Source organism: Tachyglossus aculeatus, chromosome X3, assembly GCF_015852505.1.
Source record: "Tachyglossus aculeatus isolate mTacAcu1 chromosome X3, mTacAcu1.pri, whole genome shotgun sequence".
Classification (NCBI taxonomy): domain Eukaryota; kingdom Metazoa; phylum Chordata; class Mammalia; order Monotremata; family Tachyglossidae; genus Tachyglossus; species Tachyglossus aculeatus.
Window position 1 is genome coordinate 30,631,555 of NC_052099.1, and position 19,673 is coordinate 30,651,227.

A 19,673-nucleotide genomic window follows, 5' to 3' on the forward strand; every position below is an offset into this window, starting at 1 on the left:
TCTTGCTATTTCTTTATGGTATTTGTTAAGCGTTTGCTATGTGGCAGGTGCTGAACTAAGCGCTGGGTAATAATTATAATAATAATAATAATAATGGCATTTTCTTAAGTGCTTACTATGTGCAAAGCACTTTTCTAAGCGCTGGGGAGGTTACAAGGTGATCAGGTTGTCCCACGTGGGGCTCACAGTCTCAATCCCCATTTTCTAGATGAGGTAACTGAGGCACAGAGAAGTTAAGTGACGTGCCCAAAGTCACACAGCTGACAAGTGGCGGGACAAGGATCTGAACCCATGACCTCTGACTCCAAAGCCCGTGCTCATTCCACTGCGCTGCTTCTCCTACAAGCTAATCAGGTTGGACACGATCCCTGTCCCACATGGGGCTTAGCGCAGTGCTCTGCACACCGTAAGCACTCAATAAATATGTCTGATTGATACTTAAGACCGGGAGCCCCTTATGGGACCTGATTAGCTTATATCTACCCCAGCGCTTAGTACAGTGCATGGCACATAGTAAGCGCTTAAATACCATAATTATTATTATTTATTATGGGGCTCACAGTCTTAATCCCCATTTTATAGATGAGGGAACTGAGGCCCAGACCAGTGAAATGGGTGGCCCCAAATCCCACGGCAGACAAGTGATGGAGCCGAGATTCAAACCCAGGTCCTCCTGACTCTCAGCCCCGTGCTCTATCCGCTAGGCCATGCTGGGTCTCTTCTCTTTCTTCTCTTCTCTTTCTAGACTGTGAGCCCGCTGTTGGGTAGGGACCGTCTCTAGATGTTGCCAACTTGTACTTCCCAAGCGCTTAGTACAGTGCTCTGCACACAGTAAGCGCTCAATAAATACGATCGATTGATTGATTGATTCTCTTGCTGAAGGAAAGCTAGCGGTTGGCTTGTCCAGCCTACCAGGTAATTCACAGCTTTCCCCCACTCACAAGAGGACCGAAGTCAGGCCACCAGATATCGTTTCAAGGTCAGCATGTTTTCTTTGGATTGTTCTCTAACTGAGCACAGAGTAAGGCCAACATCCTTGACACCAAACAGTTCAATGGCAGAAATCGAGCTGATTACAGGGCCAGGCTCGGTTCCAGCCATTGAGTTATTTGAAAGAAACAGCTGTCACAACATACAGCTGGACGGGAAAGAGAGAGATCACCTTTAACATTTCCCTCACAGCTGGGACCGTTATAGTTGCGGTGGGGAAACACAGGAAAAAAAAAAAAAAACCTCACCTCCCGCCCACGCCAACAGGGAGACCTGGCCCCGTGCGGGGGGAAAAGTTCTGCCTTTAAAAAAAGAACGAGGCTTTGGGTATAAAACACCACCCGGATAATTAAAATGTGACTGAAGTAAGGTTCGGACTCTAGTGGGTTTCCTGCTAACATTTGATCCTCCGAACGGTTCCTACCGCCGATAACAGTCGTGGCTCGGCTGTAATCAGTGGAGGCCAGATACCCAATTCTTACACTGCTCATTTGTCCCTATCGACGTACATAACCTCTCCCCGCCCTCATCGTGTTCTGCTTCGGGGGCTTTATTGAGATTGTGGGGAAGGGAGCTCTACAGAGGGAAGACTTGAGGAAGGGCTGACGGGTCAGCATAAGTGGAACTCTGTGATGTGACAGATGGCAGGGGGTGGTGAGGAGGCAGTATATATATATTTTTATACCTTAACGCCTCTGAGGTGAATGCCTCTTTCATCCTTCGGACAAGGTAACCCCGGCTGCACGGGATTTTACAGTCAGTAGCCGGCCTGGAGTGTAGAGTTTCTTAAAAGCTTCACTGGCAAATAGTCAGTAAAATACTAGCAGATGCTAGGACTCGGGAGGGAGTCTGAAGGAACAGATCGCATATATTTTTATACGTTAATGCCTCTGAGGTGAATGCCTCTTTCATCCTTCGGACAAGGTAACCCTGGCTGCACGGGATTTTACAGTCAGTAGCCGGCCTAGAGTGTAGAGTTTCTTAAAAGCTTCACTGGCATATAGTCAGTAAAATACTAGCAGATGCTAGGACTCGGGCGGAAGTCTGAAGAAACAGATCGCACGTTTTCTAGCTACTAACTGTGGCGTTTTAATTGCGGTTGTTGTGAGGCGCTTACTATGGTTCAAGCACCGTTCAGGGCGCTGGAATGGATACAAGGTAATCAGGATGGAGGTAATCCCTATCCCACATGGGGCTCATGGTCGAATGTGGAAGGGAAATGAGGGAACTGAGGCCCAGAGAGGTGAAGTGTTTGCCCCTGGTCACAAGCGGTGGACCCGGGATTAGAATCCAGGTCCTTCCGACTCCCAGGCCTGTGGTCTATCCACTAGGCCACGGAGGTCATGGGTTCAAATCCTGCCTCCGCCACTTGTCAGCTGTGTGACTGTGGGCAAGTCACTTCACTTCTCTTTGCCTCAGTTACCTCATCTGCAAAATGGGGATGAAGACTGTGAGCCCCACAAGGGCTGATCACCTTGTAACCTCCCCAGTGCTTAGAACAGTGCTTTGCACATAGTAAGTGCTTGATAAATGCCATCATTATTATTATTACTATTATTATTAGAAGCTAGGTCCTTCTGACTCATAGGCCCACGCATCCTTAATAAATGCCATTATTATTATTATTGCTTTTCTATCACATCACAGTGAAACACGCTAGAAGTCTTCAACTTCAGCAATATCAAATAATTAAATGGAAGGTGGCAATAGGCTCTTCCTTGATTAAGAAAAGAAAAAATGGAAGGATGACCTTACAAACCAGAACAACTGGACGGGAAACTTTAGCGTTTTCATGATGAGCCTCTAAATGTTTGTGTGCCTGAACTTGGAAACACTTACCAGAGATAGGACAAAATTGAGCAGGGCAGTGCCGCTGTAGAAGAGGATAGTCAGTAACGTAGTAATGGTGGTAAAAAGCAGGCTAAAGTTGTGACTCATCACTATCCACAGGGACTCCAGAATCTGGAAAGAAAAGAGAGGAAGATGGAGTAAATCAAATCCTTTATGGAATAACCCCCCCAGAAATAGATCAATCAATTAACCATATTTACTGAGTGTTTACTGTGTTTTGTTCACTGAGCACTGTTCTGAACGCTTGAGAGCAAACCATACAGCAGAACTGGAAGAGACACTCCCTGCCCACACTGAGCTTACAGTCCAGATCCATTGTCTGTCTCAGTCCCGTCACCCCGCCAAGATCACTGGTGTCTCGGCATCCAGGGGCACTTTTTCTTGGAGAATTGGGGAATCTCAGTTTAAATGTTTGATCACTGTAAAATGCTGTATCTTTGTAACACTGCTGCAGTGTACTTTCCCAAGCACTTAGTACAGTGCTCCGCACACAGTAAGCTCTCAATAAATACTATCGATTGACTGATATGAGTACAAGGGCTAAACACTCCCAAAGAACTGTCTTATCCATTTTTCAGTGTGATTCAATATCATTCGGCTCACAGATGTCACATCGCAGCACTGAAGAAAACACCGCAAACATTATATAACACTTGATATGCCCCTCTTTTCAGCTCTGAGAAGCTTCTGCAAACACTCGAGAAGTCACCATGAGAGTTCCCTTTACCAAATCTTGGCTCTTGCACATCAGTGCATCTGCAACTAACCCACATTCCAAATTCCGGAGAGTGGCATTCAATGACTAATTAGCCAAGGAAATCCGGGAGGACGTGGAAACAATAAGCCGGGTAACTGTGGAAGTTGACGCACCGTTTCAAGACGTGGTGCGCAACGGAGGTGCTCGATCTTTTTCAGTCAGGGGTGACCCATCTGTAAGTGGGGTTAGGCCTGGAGTCCCCAGGCTAACGGAGGTTGAGGGCAGTGGTGAAGCAGGAGTGGATGAGACCAAACAGGAAGGGGCCCAAAATTCATTCCTGTGGCTAAATCACAATTAGCAGCAGCGCCTAAGCTGAGTTTCAGACCATTTTCTGCTTAACTTTGTTCCAGTTTGAAGTGCCAGAGGCCAGGTCAGCACAGGGAAGACAAGGCCAGGCCAAATTCTGGATTTCTGGCCTAGGTTCGACCCTTACCGGGCCATTACTCTCAGAAACAAAGGGCAGTTCTGTTCACAACTTCCTCAGGCCACGCTCTATGACTTTCCTGTTCTTCATTCATTCAATCGTATTTACTGAGCGCTTGCTGTGCGCACAGCACTGTACTAAGTGCTTGTGGGATACAGTCCCTGTCACAGATGGGGGTCCCAGTCTAAACAGGAGCAAGTGGGATTTAATCCCCATTTTGCCGATGAGGTAACCGAGGCAGAGAGAAGTACAGTGACTTGCCCAAAGTCACACAAAGACAAGTGATGGACCCCTGGCCCGTGCTCTTTCCACTAGGCCATGCTGTTTCCTTTTTGTTTCCCCTTTGAATGGAAAGGATAATACCTGGGAAGGAGGCCAAAGAAGGTACTCTGAGAGAATTAGATCTCTATATTTGAGTTTCATGTAGGAAAGACTGTATATGCTCACTGTGGGCAGGGAACATATCTACCAACTCTGATATATTGTACCCTCCCAAGCGCTTACTGCAGTGCTCTGCATACCGTAAGCGCTCAATACACGTCTCTACAGATCAATTAATCAATGGCATTTATTGAGTGCTTACTATGTGCACAGCAGTTTATTAAGCGCTTAGGGGAGTGCAATACAACAGAGATGGTAGACACATTCCCTGCCCATGAGCTCACAGTCTAGAGGGGAAGACAGGCATGAATATAAATAGAGAATTTACCGATATGTACGTAAGCGCTGTGGGGCTGAGGGTGGGCTGAATAAAGGGTACAGATCCAATGGTGAGGCTGAAGAGAGGGGAAACTGGAGAAAATCTGACTTAATTGGGGAAAGCCTCGATATAGTTGTGAGATTGGCCAACCTGCCTTCTGGCTCCCCTTCTTTTCCTTATTAAGCACAGACGCAATGCTCCCTGAGTCGACCGAACACTTTTTTTTGGAGAATAACTCGTTCTCTTACGCTCTTTTGCCTCGTAGGTTTTCCTCCCATTGAGTCTTTCTGATTAGTGCTTTAATCTGTTCAAATGTCGTTTCCTAAAATTCGCTGTCCTTATCCTGCTGATTTCCCTCTTCCTTCCCCTCCGAGTCTTTGATTCCACCCCAACCTTGCAATCCCTTCCATTAATGGCTGTCTCCACTTTGATCTTCTTGCCTACTTCTTCCCCTGCAAGTCAAGTTGAACCTGGTAAACTCATTCCTTTTGGTCCCCTCCATGATTACAAAGGTACCACACATCTGCAGGTGGAGGATTCTAACTCAGAGTTTTTGATATTTGCAGTATCAAAGATGTTCCCCATCTTGTCCTTGGGCTGATGGTTTTCTGTCTCACTTGTGGCCTCTGTAATTGTCCCTAGTGGTTTCTGCTTGAGAGTGACTGTTCCCCCACGATTTGAACACGAGTCTCATTCTAGTCTCAGCCCTAGCTTGGATTTCACTCCGAATCCAATGACATCAATTAATGGTATTTACTGAGCACGTGCAACATGCGGAGCATTGTATTAAGCACTTGGGAGAGGACAATACCACAAAATTAAAAGACACGTTCCCTGCTCGCAACGAGCTTATATTTGGGGTTTAAGCCTGATAGACCTGAAGGCTAAGCCAGAACTTTTTGTTCAACAACAACGACAACAATAAAAAAAAGTAAAGGAAATGAAGTTAAGAAAGTTAAAGGACAGAAAAAAGGATGAATATCTATTAGGCTTTTAGGAGGGAGGATCGCTCATTTCATTACTCCTCTCATATCCTTGTTGATGAAACTAGAAACTTCTGGAAACTACCGAATTTAATCAACAGATAATCAGGGTGTTTACAACTTTTCACAAAAGCTTTATCTTCAATACATCAAACTTCCACTATAAAATACAGAAGAGGTAACACTATTTTATATTATTGACCTTGAAAAAAGAAAACTGAAAGTGAATTTTTAATACCTAAGGCGTATACTAGCTATTGCTCTAGGAGCAATTTCTATTCAGATTTTCCCTGGTTTGGGGTTTCCATACATCGTAGTTTGGTTATCACTTATGTTCCTTCCGGATAATATAAAGAAAGACCAGAAAAGGGAATCCACCCCCTAGGACACCCCAAGCCCTTACACTCAACTTTCAATCCTATTTTTACCCAGATTAAACAATTATAATATAGTAGGGTAACGATCTCTGAATTGGGTATTTTTTGAACTTGAAAGATTTTCCCCTTATCAATGATACTATATTAGACCCGGACTGCCTTGCTGGAGTGGAGTACATCTGTAGACCCCACCTTTCCTATAATGTACTGAACTTCTTATTGATTTTACTGTTCTCCTTATTTCCCGGGCTGTTTCTCTGCAAAGTATGGGCTATCTCTCTAAGAGTTAAATTAGTCAAAAAAAAAATTAGCCAATGTGATAGACTCTAAGTCTACATTTGAGATGACATTACGATCTGATGGTCCACAATATTTAATGTAAGTGAGAGTTGAATTTTTTGTTCATAATCATCAGCATTCTTTTCCAACATTTCAGTGTGCAAAGAACTACCCTGGAGTCTTGAAATGTTCCAAGCTAAGAAATGTTGAAGGTCAGAGGGCTTTCATGAGTCAAGCATTTTTTTTTATTATGCTATGTAAATAGTATTTCTATCCTAGCAGTTGGGAATTTTTTTTAAGAGTTGGTGGAACAAGAATTAGGATTGGGAAACAGAAAGGAGTCTTCCAGGCAACTAAATTATGGGATGGGTGATATTTTCATGGGTTACCTAGGATCAGGCCCATCCAAGCTGATTGGAAATTAACCAAAGATACTTACAGACAGAAATGTCTCAATGTTCTCGTGAACAAAGGAAGCGATATCCTGCCAGTCCAATATATCGCCAAGCCAGCTATTCTGTCGATTTATATGCATCTTGTGGCCTTTGTGCCTTCCGGAATGAGTTACATTCTGCAGAATGAAAGCAAACCTGCTATGAAGATTAAATCCAGGCTATTTAAAATGAATAAACATCATAGGAACCCCGAATTAGAACGGGACACCTTCGAAAACACGCCAGGAAGCGTATCGGGTGAAACGCTTAGACATTTTGGAAACGCGAGCACAGAATCTACGGTAAATTTGTATTTTCGGACTAAGTACCCAAGACTCGGCCCAGATGCTCTCTTCTCAAGAGGTTTGCAGACCCTCTGGACACGTGGACATGCGGCAGAAGCATTTGATAAGATAATTCCATAACTGAAAGGGAGAATGGTACATCAGTGTAACTTCCAGATGCATGGGCGCCTCTCCCAGGGACCTTGGTCCCGATCCAGGATCACTGCCGGAGGTGGAGGGCCGAGTGGTGGTCTGTGAGGAATATGCAGAACCATGGAGAATGAAGGTGCTCCTCCCATTGAGACCCTATAAGTCCAAGGACAAGGGGCCCAGGAGAATTCTGCCCTCTCATTCAAATCAGAAATCAATCAATCCATCAATAATAATAGTAATAATAGTAATAATGGCATTTATTAAGCGCTTACTATGTGCAAAGCACTGTTCTAAGCGCTGGGGAGGTTACAAGGTGATCAGGTTGTCCCACGAGGGGCTCACAGTCTTAATCTCCATTTTACAGATGAGGGAACTAAGGCACAGAGAAGTGAAGTGCCTTGCCCAAAGTCACACAGCTGACAAGTGGTGGAGCCGGGATATGAACCCCTGACCTGTGACTCCAAAGCCCGGGCTCATGGTACTTACTGAGCACTTGCTGTGTGCAGAGAGCACTTTACTAAGCATTTAGGAGGGCATGATAGAGTAAGGAGACACAACCCCCACCCTCAAGGAGCTTACAATTTAATGGAAAATAGAGGTTTAATAATAACAACTAATAACGATGGTATTTGTTAAGCGCTTCCTATGTGCCAAGCACCGTTCTAAGCGCTGGGGTACATACAAGGTGATCGGGTTGTCCCACGTGGGGCTCACAGTCCTAATCCCCATTTTACTGAAGAGATAACTGAGGCACAGAGAAGGTAAGTGGCTTGCCCAAGGTCACACAGCAGACAAGTGGCGGAGCCGGGATTAGAACCCATGTCCTCTGACTCCCAAGCCCAGGCTTTTTCCACTAAGCCACGTTGCTTCTAGGTTTAGTATGAGGCCTCAAGCGGCTGATTGTGGGGTCTTCCTCTTCCTCCTCTCCCCTCCCTCCCACGCAGCAACTATCAACTCCTGACAGGAGCGATGGGGTGGTGATGGCGATGACCACCCACAGTTCCAGAACCCCAAGGGAACTGAGAGGGGGAGGAAAGTGCAGTGAACAAGAGGGGCATTTGCAGCAGCTACTGAGGCAGAATGGACAGCCCAGTCGCACTTCCTTTTTGGGAGAGCTCCTTCATCACCCGGAAAAGACCCAAAATCCTGGAACGCCTCAAAGATGGCCTGAAGGCTCCTGGAACGGGAACTCTCCAAAACTGGCAGGATTAGCCCCAAGGATTTGACTTCCTAGCTGCATTGGTGGCTAGAAAACAGGGCTCTAGACTGCAAGCTCACTGTGGGCAAGGCACGTGTCTACCAGCTCTGTTATATTGTACTCTCCCGAGCAATTAGTACAATGCTCTGCACACAGTAAGCACTCAATAATCACGATTGATTCACTAATTTCTGATTCACATGACAGGACAGAATTCTGATTGACTGGTTAAGAAAATGCCCTCAAGTCTGCTTCACATTACTCTTTATATTATCTTTAAAATCGTCAATATCACCTTCTCAAATTATACCCCAAAGTTCACAGGAAGGGAAACGGTTTTTACAATGGCCGTATCTTTGCAAGTCACACCAGACACTCACCTTCACAAACCAAGAGTGATAAAGTCTGTCCCAGAGTTCAAGCACTTGCTTTTCAATCATGGCGGTATTGTTCACTTTCTCTCCTAAAATCTTATGGAGCTAAAATAAACCAGATATATTTCTGTTTAGTATTACAGAAAACTATCAAGGGGGAAGAACAGACAGAAATTCTAGCACTAAAGAATTCCAAATACACTCCACACTCCTCTGGGTTCTCTATCCCCTTTCTTTTTTCTAAGGAATTTCAGTAAGGGAAAAGAAGTACAGAGGATGCTGCAAAGCAGCTTATCATTCCCATTCACAATCTGCTCCACGCTTCTCTCCCCTCTTGGTAAGGCGGCTGTAAGATAGCCGATCTCTCTTCAGAGACCTCCCTTCTTATTCACGAATATCTTTACCTTCTTCTTAGCATAAGACTACAGTTGGTTAAATTGGTACAGGCTGACACAGGCATCCAAAAGTTCCAATATTTTTACGGATTTATCTCTCTATGATCAATCCGGCAAATTGACAGGTTTAGACCAAATCAATATTGTTTTCTTAGGCAAAACAAGGTTTTCTACTGACCACTGACCTCTGCCATGACCCTCCTCTCCCCTGCCCACTATAAAAATATATTTAGAGACAATGTCTCTCCCTCACTTCAAAACCTTATTGCAGGCCATCTCCACCAAGAGGGCTTCCCCGACTAAGCCCTCCTTTTCTCTTCTCCCACTCCCTTCTGCAGCACCCTGACTTGCCCCCTTTATTCATCTCTCCTCTTGGCCCAACAGTACTTATGTCCATATCTGTAATTTATTTATTTCTATTAACGTCTGTCTTCCCCTCTAGACTGTAAGCTCATTGTGGGCAGGGCATGTGTCTGTTAACTGTTATATTGTACTCTCCCAAGCGCTTAGCACAGTACACTTTCCTCTTCCTTATTACTCCTTCAATCAATCAAGGGCAATTATTAAGTGCTTACTGTGTGCACAGAACTGTACTAAATGCTTGGGAGAGAAACAACACAACAGAGTTGGCAGCCTGTTCCTTGCCCACAATGAGCTCGCACATTTATTCACATGCATTGTGGACAGGGAATGTGTCCACCAATTCTATTGCATTCGCTCAGTGCTCTGCACACAGTAAAGGCTAAATAAGTACCACTGACAGATCGACACAAATTGTCTCGACTTTCTACTAAATCGAATAAAAACCAGGGCAGCCCACTGGGCTTTTAGAATGTGTGTGTGTATTATCACTAGACCACAAATGACACATAGCATCTTGCCAGGTATGATCATTTTGGAAAAGGATACTAAGAAGGATGAAAGTGGTAAAGTCGACATAGAGGGACTCCTATTGCTAGCACTTCTGTTAGAGGAAACCAAGATATTACATTTCTGGGATGAAGCGGAAACAATGTGGCCTGGAGGAAAGAGCATGGGCTCGAGAGTCAGAGGACCTGGATTCTAATCCCAGCTCCAAAGGCAGGTCACTTCACTTCCCAGTGCCTCAATTCCCTCATCTGTAAAACGGAGATTAAAGCTGTGAGCCCTATATGGGATATAGACTGTGTCCTACCTGATGAGCTGCATCTGCCCCAACATCCTGAACAGTGCCTGGAACATAGTAAGCGCTTAAGTACCTCCCCCCGCAAGAAAGAAAAAGTGGGCTCTTTGCCACTAATGAACTCTTTACCATTTTTAGGATCAGACACATTGCAAATAGGAAAATGAGCTCAATACTTTACTCTCTCTTTAAAGAGGAATAAAAACAACTGCTAAAAGAGAGCTCATTTTGGGAAAAAAATGCAGGGAGACGGAAGAGATTTTTTTTTCTTTACCTTATGTGTTATCCATTCGCGTCCATACTGGTAGACATTGTTAGCAGCTGAATTGAGCGCTCTTTGAACGACCTGAGCCTCAGGGAGCCAGCTGATTTCAAACGAAGGACAAGAAGAAAAAACATTACCAACTAAATCAAGGATCTCAAGACATATAAAAGCTGTTAAGTTGTAGGTATAAATCAATCAGTGGCATTTATTGAGCACTTACGGTATGCAGAGCACGGTACTAAGCACTTGGGAGAGTACAATATAGCAGAGTTGGTAGAAACGTTCCCTGCCTACGATGAGGTTACAGTCTAGGGAGCGATTTATGTCTGCTGCCCAGCAGGATGAACAGAGACTTAATCAATCAATGGCATTTACTGAGTGCTTATTATGCGCAGAACACTGTGCTAAGCATTTGGGATAATTAGCAGACACCTTCCCTGTCCACAGCAAGCTTACAGTCCGGTAATTGTTAAGCGCTCTGTGCCAAGAACTGTACTAAGCGTTGGGGTACATACGAATAATCAGATCAGACACAGTTCCTGTCCCACAAGGGGTTCACAGTCTAAGCAGGAGGCAGAACATCATAATCAGTCCCCGTTCCACACAGGGCTCAATCTGAGGGAAGGAGAAGGGGTATAGAGAAGCAGCATGGCTCAATGGAAAGAGCTCGGGCTTTGGAGCCAGAGGTCACGAGTTCCAATCCCAGCTCTGCCACTTGTCAGCTGTGTGACTTTGGGCAAGTCATTTAACTTCTCTGGGCCTCAGTTACCTCATCTGTAAAATGGGGATGAAGACTGTGAGCCCCACGTGGGACAACCGTGTATTCCACGTAGGGGATCACCTTGTATCCCCCCCCACCTCAGCACTTAGAACAGTGCTTTGCACACAGTAAGCACTTAAATGCCATTATTATTATTATTATTATTATTATTATTATTATTATTATTATCCTCCAACTAATAGAAGAGGAAACTGAGGCACTGACTGATTTGCCCAAGGTTAAAGAGCAGGTAAGTGGTGGAGGTGAGATTAGAACCTAGATCCTCCGACTCCCAGGACTGTGTTCTTTTCCCTCAGCCACGCGGCTTCCCCATGGTATCGAAAATTCCCTCCAGACTGTAAGCTCCTTGTGGGGAGGGACCCTGCCTGCCAACTCTACCTTATTGTATTTTCCCAAGTTCTTAGTTCAGTGTTCTGCACATAGTAAGCACTCAATACAACTGAGAAAATTAAGAAAGAGGCCATACGTCTTCATCCCCGAAAGTCATGAACCATTTTAGAACCTTAGCTCATTCAAGATTTCCAAAAATTGCTAGCCAGAGACTATGATTTTGTGGGCATATCATAAATTAGATCAGATTGGGATGTGGAAATTCTGTCCCCCAAGGAAAAACCCCAAGGCCTCTGTAGAAGAAGTCACGCATAATTCACTGAAAAGCACTACTCCCTTTCCATCACTGTTAAGTCCATTAAGGGAGTTAAGGGCATAACCTGAAAATATGATTGCTGCATGCAAAATGTACGCTAAAACCCTAATTAACCACAGCAATTTCAGAAACCAAACTGCCCTTCTATCCCAGAAAACTGACTGTGAGGTGGCCAACGCAACTCTATAAAATTCAAAAGTTGAAATGTTTTCTCTTTCAGATTTTTCCTTAGAGCGGTGTAGAGTATTACCCAATTATAACATCCCTCAGGGACAAGACTAAATCCCAACACCACCAAGTGTCTTCTGTGTGACCTTGGGCAAATCACTTCACTTCTCTGTGCCTCATTTTCTTATCTGTAAAATGGGAATTACTACTTCGAGTTCCAAGTAGGACAGAGACTGTGTCCAACCTGATGAGCTTGTCTTTCCCGGCATTTAGTACAGTGCCTGGCACACAGTATGCACTTAACAAATACCATAAAAAAGGGCTTAACGAAAACCAAATACCTACAAAAAGCAAAAAACCAAAACAAAAAAACCTCAGCCGGTATGTCCTTCAGGGGTGTGAGGAGTCAGGGACATCAGACTTTAATGCCTCACCAACTGAGATAAAGCAATCCCCAACATGCACGTCCAGGATGAGGGAAGGGGGAAGACAGATCTCAGAGATGCTGCCACCTTCCCTTTCTTGGAGTAAGACGAAGAAGAGCTGGAGACAGACGCTCAAAGTGACTATCCCCTAGAGGGATTCAAACACTTAATAAAGAATTGTCCATTTTGCCATCATTTTTCACTTGAAGAAAGCCTATCCTCCGGAGGCTGTGTGCCACAGCAGGGGCTGAGCCTCCAAAGATTCGTGTGCCAGGGACCATCTGTCGCAGTCTTTCCCTTTGAAAATTTTCCCCTTGGCAAACCTTGTCAATGCTTATGATGACAAGTGAAGGAAAAACAAAGTGAAAGCGCCGTTCTCCGGCAGAAATGGATAGGGGATGAAACATCAGCCACAGAGCTGTGACGCATCCCAGAATAACAGGGGGAGAGATGGGGGAGAGAGATGGGGGAAGAGAGGGATGGGAAGAGAGAGGGGCATGGGGAGAGAGAGATGTGAAGAGATGAGGTGAGAGACAGAGGGGATAGAGACGGGGGAGAGAGAAGGGGACAGAGAAGGGGGAGAGAGATGGGGAGAGAGAAGGGGGAGAGAGTTGGGGAGAGAGGGACATGTGGAGAGACAAGGTGAGAGACAGGATAGAGACTGGGAAGAGAGATGGGGAGAGAGACAGGAGGAGAGAGACAGACGGGAGAAAGGGGGAGACAGAAAAATGGGGAAGAGAGATGGGGAGAGAAAAAGACGGGGAGGGGAGACAGAAGGGAAGGAAGACCATAAAGTATGATGTGACTACAGCATCACTCTCGGATTGGTCCCGAACAACTCCATAGTTGAGGCTGCTGCTTTAAAAGATGCTGACCACACGGTTAAAGTGTCACAAGCATTATGGGGAATTCACTAGGCCAAATATCCAAATGATCCTCTATGCAAATATGTCAGCCCTGGATTTGACTATAGAGGCCCACCCAGCAGTATTAGGACAACGCCAGCCTTTCTTTCTTTTACCTTGTAGCTATAATCAGCAAAGAACAGGAGATCTTAATACGAACTGTTGGGCGAAAGTATATTAAAATTCAAATTTCCATTTTTTACGGGTAAAATATCTATCGACAGCCAAACTGAAAAGGCTCTGAATTTTTAAGTATCCTTACACGTGCCTAAACAAAATAATGCTTTAAGCTTTAAAAAGTTAACACTACACTGGCATTTCTCAACAGAGCATAAAGCCCGGGTAGTTCTCAAATTTCAGCGAGTGGTTAAGCGCTTAGTCCAGTGCTCTGCACACAGAAGGCACTCAGTAAATACCACTAACTGATGCTGAGCAATTACCAGCACTATAACCAAGCCCTTCACGCAGATCCTTGATCGTGAAGTTTTGGGGACAGACTAGAAGCTCTTCCATCGTCACCGACAAGTCACTTCATTATCCATTTTAGCTGCTTCTACACTGGCAAAAATAGTGTTTTACAATAAAGGCCAAAACACGTTTGCCTTTTCAAGTAAGCCTAGTGAAGCATTTCCAAAAACCGTAGTGGATTACCTGGTATTTTTCACCAATGTATCGACCAAAATCATAGAATTGTCCAGAGCCATTTAGGGGCAACCGCTTTCAGAAACATTTCATACAAAGGAGCCCTGAACCTTGATCAACTGCAAAGCTCATTACGGGCGGGGAACAATTCTGTTGTATTGTAACTCTCCCAAGGGCTTGGTACAGTGCTGAGCACACAGTAAGCGCTCAGTAAATACCACTGATTGCTTGATTAATCAGTCTTTCTGGTAGAGCAGTATTCTTACTTTGCCCATTCTGGGTGGTTGGCTACAGTCTCATTGATTAAGTTGCTTGTGACTTCAATCATATGCACACTCTCCTGATGCACCTGAGGAAAACAGAGAGGAAACAGATTTTGAACAAAACAGAAGGCAGTTCAAGCTAGCAGCTACTTGAACGAACGTTTTCTCTCTCATTTGGGAAATTTTATCGTACCTGACAAAGTGAAATAAACAGAGCTCGATAACTTCAGCTACATCCTATCCGGAGATAATGACCAAACCCTGGATGTGTAACCAGAACCTGAACTCCAATGCCCACGCTACAATTTCTGACGGTGCATGTGATTATATTTTAAAACTGGAACATAAAAATCTGGAATTCAGTGTATAGTATGTTACATGAATGCCCTCTTATGGAGAAATACTAAAATGCCCATTAAATTGCTCTTTCAGACAAAACTGCATTGTAGCTTGTTACTCTTGGTTTTTTTTTGAAAGTGTTCATAACCTGATCACCTTGTAACCTCCCCAGCGCTTAGAATGGTGCTTTGCACATAGTAAGCGCTTAACAAATACCATCACTATTATTATTATTATTATTAATATTAAGTGAGGGCTGTGTAAAAAAGATCAACCTGCTCATTTTTGCAAAAAAGCACTGTCATAATTTTAATAAGCTCACAAGCTCAATAATTAGATTCTCTACTCTCCTCCCCAAAGAAGTGAATATTCTGTTACCCAGAAATTGGGCGCTTTATTCGAGCAATGTTTCTACTGTAATAATCTGAGAGAAACTATCCGGATAGGCTACTGATATGCATTCTATTAAATGCTTCAAGTTTATGTCCCATTTTAAATGCAGAAGGAACAATTGCCCCCACAAAAAGCTTTTCATTATTTAAGATATACATCCTGTATTTGTGAATTTTATTGTTATTAGAAACCAATCTACAGAAATATAGATCTTTGCCCTTTCAATAGACTTTGCCAGGGATATAACAAAAGGGACTTCAACTGTTAAAAAAAAAAAAAACAAAAACTGATCTCACATAGCATTACCTACTTTCTCTCCACCTCTTTCTTCTCTAAACTGAAATTCTATCAATCGAAAAAAAGATAATAGAAACAAAAATTAGACTATACCTTTGCAGTGAGGAACAGGGCTAGGAGAAGAGTTCCTATTACTAGCAAAAATATGATGAAAATGCTAATTATTTTATCTAGCATTTTCTCCAACCATATAATCATCTGTGTGGAAAAGAAGAAATGGACGTAAATGCACTGCTTATGTAGAAATGTCTGCTTTGTAAAATGCCATTTACAGCTTCACATTTATATCATCAAAATAGGCTGGGATTAGAAAAACTATAAAGAAACATACAGCAAGATAAATGAGAAATTGTAAGCGATTTTGCAAATTAAATTTACCGCACACAGTTACAGCGACTCTCCGCAAAGAACCGAGTAGTTTATTTTAAGGCTGTTTGTAGGATTAAGTCAAAGCCAAGGTGACAGCACCCAGGTGAAACATGATTTAATTTGGACTTGGATTTTCATTTGGAAGCATTAAGAAAATATAATCACGGAACAGGTCTTGGAAACTCATCAACGGGTAGTTTGATTTATTTGCCTTCAAACTAAAACTGATCATTTCTACATAAAAGATATTCTACCACAGCATATGAAGGGCTGGCAATATTTCAGCAGGTCACAACTTTATTAAAATTTCGCTGTAGGCGGTCATTGAAGGAAAAATTAAATCCGAATAAGAACTACGCATGATTGAAAGCCAGAGTCTTCCACAAAAGCAATTCATGGCTAGGTTTTAGCCTAATTAAAACTTAAACTGAGAGGATCAAGTGAAATTCACGCATAAGCCCAATTTAAAGATATCGGGGAAAATGAGATCATCCTCTTAAATCACATTTTCTGGTTTTAGAGTTTTTTGTTTAGTTTCTTTTATGGTATTTATTAAGTGCTTATTATGTGTCAGGCACTGTACAAAGTGCTGGGGGAGATACAAGTTAACCTGGTTGGACACAGTCCCTGTCCCACATGGGGCTCAGAGTCCTAATCCCCATTTTACAGATGAGGTAGCTGAGGCACAGAGAAGTGAAGGGACTTGCCCGAGGTCACACAGCAGACAAGTGGCAGATCTGGGATTAGAACCCAGGTCCTTCTGACTCTCAGGTCTGTGCTTTACTCACTAGACCACGCTGCCTCTTGGTTTTGAAGTAGAGAACATTCAAAACAGTGAATATTTGCCAGGAAAGGACTCCAAATAACTATTAGTTCTCCTTTTAGGTTTTATGAGAAGTGTTTCCTCCTAAATGACCTATGAATTAATGGGGGAAATGAAGGCCTCTGCTCAGGTTAAACTAAAAGTTCACGCAGCCACTAAAAATCTTAAAAATGACATTGTTTTCTGGGATGAAATCGGTGGTTCTTGTAGGTGTTTCTTGTTGAAAGGAATCTCAAAGAAAACACAAAACAACGTAATGAAGGCCTCTGCTCATTTTAAACTAAAAGTTCACGCAGCCACTAAAAATCTTAAAAATGACATTGTTTTCTCTTCTGGGATGAAATCGGTGGTTCTTGTAGGTGTTTCTTGTTGAAAGGAATCTCAAGGAAAACACAAAACAACGTAACAACGTGATAGGCAGGGGAGAAAATGCAGGGGACACTGCCCAAACCACTATTACTACAATCAACCCTCATCTATCCAGCCTAACTGGAGCCTCTGTCAACATCATCACCACCTAAGCCAAAAAAGAAAACACTTTACTGTATCTGTTCTCCTGAGCATGATGAAATAAATACTTTAATGATATCGCGGTTCTTAGATTTTGGGTTTTTGGTCTGTTTTTTTTGCGGGCCGGAGATTTATTTTATTCTTGTGTTTGTTAAGCTCTATGTACCAGACACTGTACTAAGCACTGGGGTAGATACAAGGGAATCAGTTTGGACAAAGTCCATGTCCCACATGGGACTCACAATCTTAATCCCCATTTTCCAGATGAGGTAAATGAGGCACAGGTAATAACAATAATGATAGTAATAATGGTATTTGTTAAGTGCTTAGTATGAGCCAAGCACTGTTCTAAGCACTGAGGTGGATACACAGTAACCAAGTTGTCCCATGTGGGGCTCACAGTCTTAATCCCCATTTTCCAGATGAGGTAACTGAGGCACAGAGAAGTGAAGTGACTTGTCCAAAGTCACATAGCTAAGTGGCAGAGGAGGGATTAGAACCCACGACCTCTGACTCCTAAACCCGGGCTCTTTCCCCTAAGCCACGCTGCTTCTTTAAGTGACTCTAAATGAGAAGTGCGGTGACTTGTCCAAGGTCACAGAGCAGACAAGTGGCAGGGCCAGGAATACAATTCAAGTCCTCTGACCACTAGGCCACAGTGCTGGTCTTGCATTACATTCTCTTACTCACTAGACCACACTGCCTCTTGGTTTTGAAGTAGAGAACATTCAAAACATTCAGTGAATATTTGCCAGGAAAGGACTCCAAATAACTATTAGTTCTCCTTTTAGGTTTTATGATAAGTGTTTCCTCCTAAATGGTCTATGAATTAATGGGGGAAATGAAGGCCTCTGCTCATTTTAAACTAAAAGTTCATGCAGCCACTAAAAATCTTAAAAATGACATTGTTTCCTATTGCGGTTAATCCCTCTAGACTGTAAGCTCATTGTGGGCAAGGAATGTGCTGTTTATAGCTATAATGTACTCACCCAAGCACTTAGTACAGTGCTCGCCACAGAGTAAGTGCTCAATAAATATGATTGAATGAATGAATACTTTTGCGATTGTCTCTATTCAGAACTCCTAAGGACTCCACCTCCAAGCTACCCGTTGTGAAGTGAACCAGAAAATGATAAAGTTTTCTTCCTGATCCTGCAATTTCTGACCCCAAAGAGCCAAGTCAAAAATACTATCAGATTATTTTCCAATGGAACTTAAATTAGCCTCTAATGGTCAAAAATGTCACCAAGCTAAAAGGCAGTGCTAGACTTGAGGGCGAGGAAAACAGAGATTTCAGGGGGCTTATTTATAAACATAAGGGCAGGAAAATCAGGAATGGTTTAGGTTTTCCAAATATTTCTTCATTCAGTATATGACAGCTAGAGAATTATTTGGTCTTCACTTCCACCCAACTTTAAAAATTTGAGAGTCAGAGTAGGTGATTTTCACATGGATTACTACAGGGCAAGCCCTTCAGCCAAAATTTATTTTACCACTTCAAATAATTCATCACTGTAACCTTCTATGTTCCTTTGCTTTAACTACTGAGTTCTATTTCTGGGTTCCTCCAAACCACCTTTTCCCCTAAGCCTTTAACCTGGGTATGATTAAGTAAGGTTACTCTAATCACAGTTTAAAAATCAGATTCTTCTGGAGATAAGAGGGGCTCACTTTCAAATTCGATGAGCTGATGAGAGTGCTAGTCAATAGGTATAAGCAGTTTACATAAATTTCAAAGCATGCAGCCATGACATAAAAGACAATGAAATGGAAGGAAAAATCCTGGCTTGTAAGCTACAGAAGGTTAGTCATTTCAAACCAAATTTGCCAATTGTTTTTAATGAAATCAAAGTAATAATACTTTTTTCAAATGCTTGACAAGGGTTTATGGATGAAAGAATACAGAGGTGGCTTTACATTTATATATGTTTCCTTTTTTAAAAAACAGAAAAGTATAATAATTGAATTCTGTTTCATAAATACAATAGGGTTGGCTTGAAGAAGTGTATTTACTCGAGAATAATTTAAACTTCTAGAAATCCAGTAACTACAAAAAAACCCCAAAATACAGTGAAACTTTTTATTACATGTGCCTTTACCTTAAAATCAGATTAACGACAGCCTCGAGAAGAAATGCAGAAGTTTTAACAGAAGTTCTACTTGCTTGTATTGCACTGAATGCACATAAATCAAACTCAGTTCTCTGTGATTAAAGTTCTGAGTCAAAAAATGAAAGGTTCACTGCAATTATTATTAACCAAACTAAGGACCATCAGCTCCAGGTAAAATCAGATGGACAGGATCAACACAGGTGATGAAAAACACAAAAAAACTGCTCACTCCATTGTGACCTTTCTGAAGGAGAAACTGCCGATCTCAACACTATGGGATTGGGGTGAAAAAAAGTAGAGCTGACCTTCTCTAAACACTATTGTGACTTAGTGGAATAAAAATTCAAGTTCTCAAATGTGAAAAGCTCAGGCACT

At 42.8% G+C, this 19,673-nt stretch overlaps 1 protein-coding gene across 2 annotated transcripts in view; it reads right to left on the reverse strand.

Annotated features, from left to right (window-relative positions):
• TMEM245 (transmembrane protein 245) overlaps window positions 1-19,673 on the reverse strand; it is a 68,909-nt gene that overhangs the window by 24,352 nt on the left and 24,884 nt on the right. For both annotated transcript variants that reach the window (XM_038770466.1, XM_038770465.1), the window contains 6 exons: window positions 15,579-15,683; window positions 14,460-14,542; window positions 10,636-10,726; window positions 8,811-8,909; window positions 6,801-6,932; window positions 2,830-2,952 (listed from right to left, as the gene is read on the reverse strand). In XM_038770466.1, the coding sequence (XP_038626394.1) occupies window positions 2,830-2,952; window positions 6,801-6,932; window positions 8,811-8,909; window positions 10,636-10,726; window positions 14,460-14,542; window positions 15,579-15,683 (633 nt within the window). The remainder of the gene's footprint in view (window positions 1-2,829; window positions 2,953-6,800; window positions 6,933-8,810; window positions 8,910-10,635; window positions 10,727-14,459; window positions 14,543-15,578; window positions 15,684-19,673) is intronic.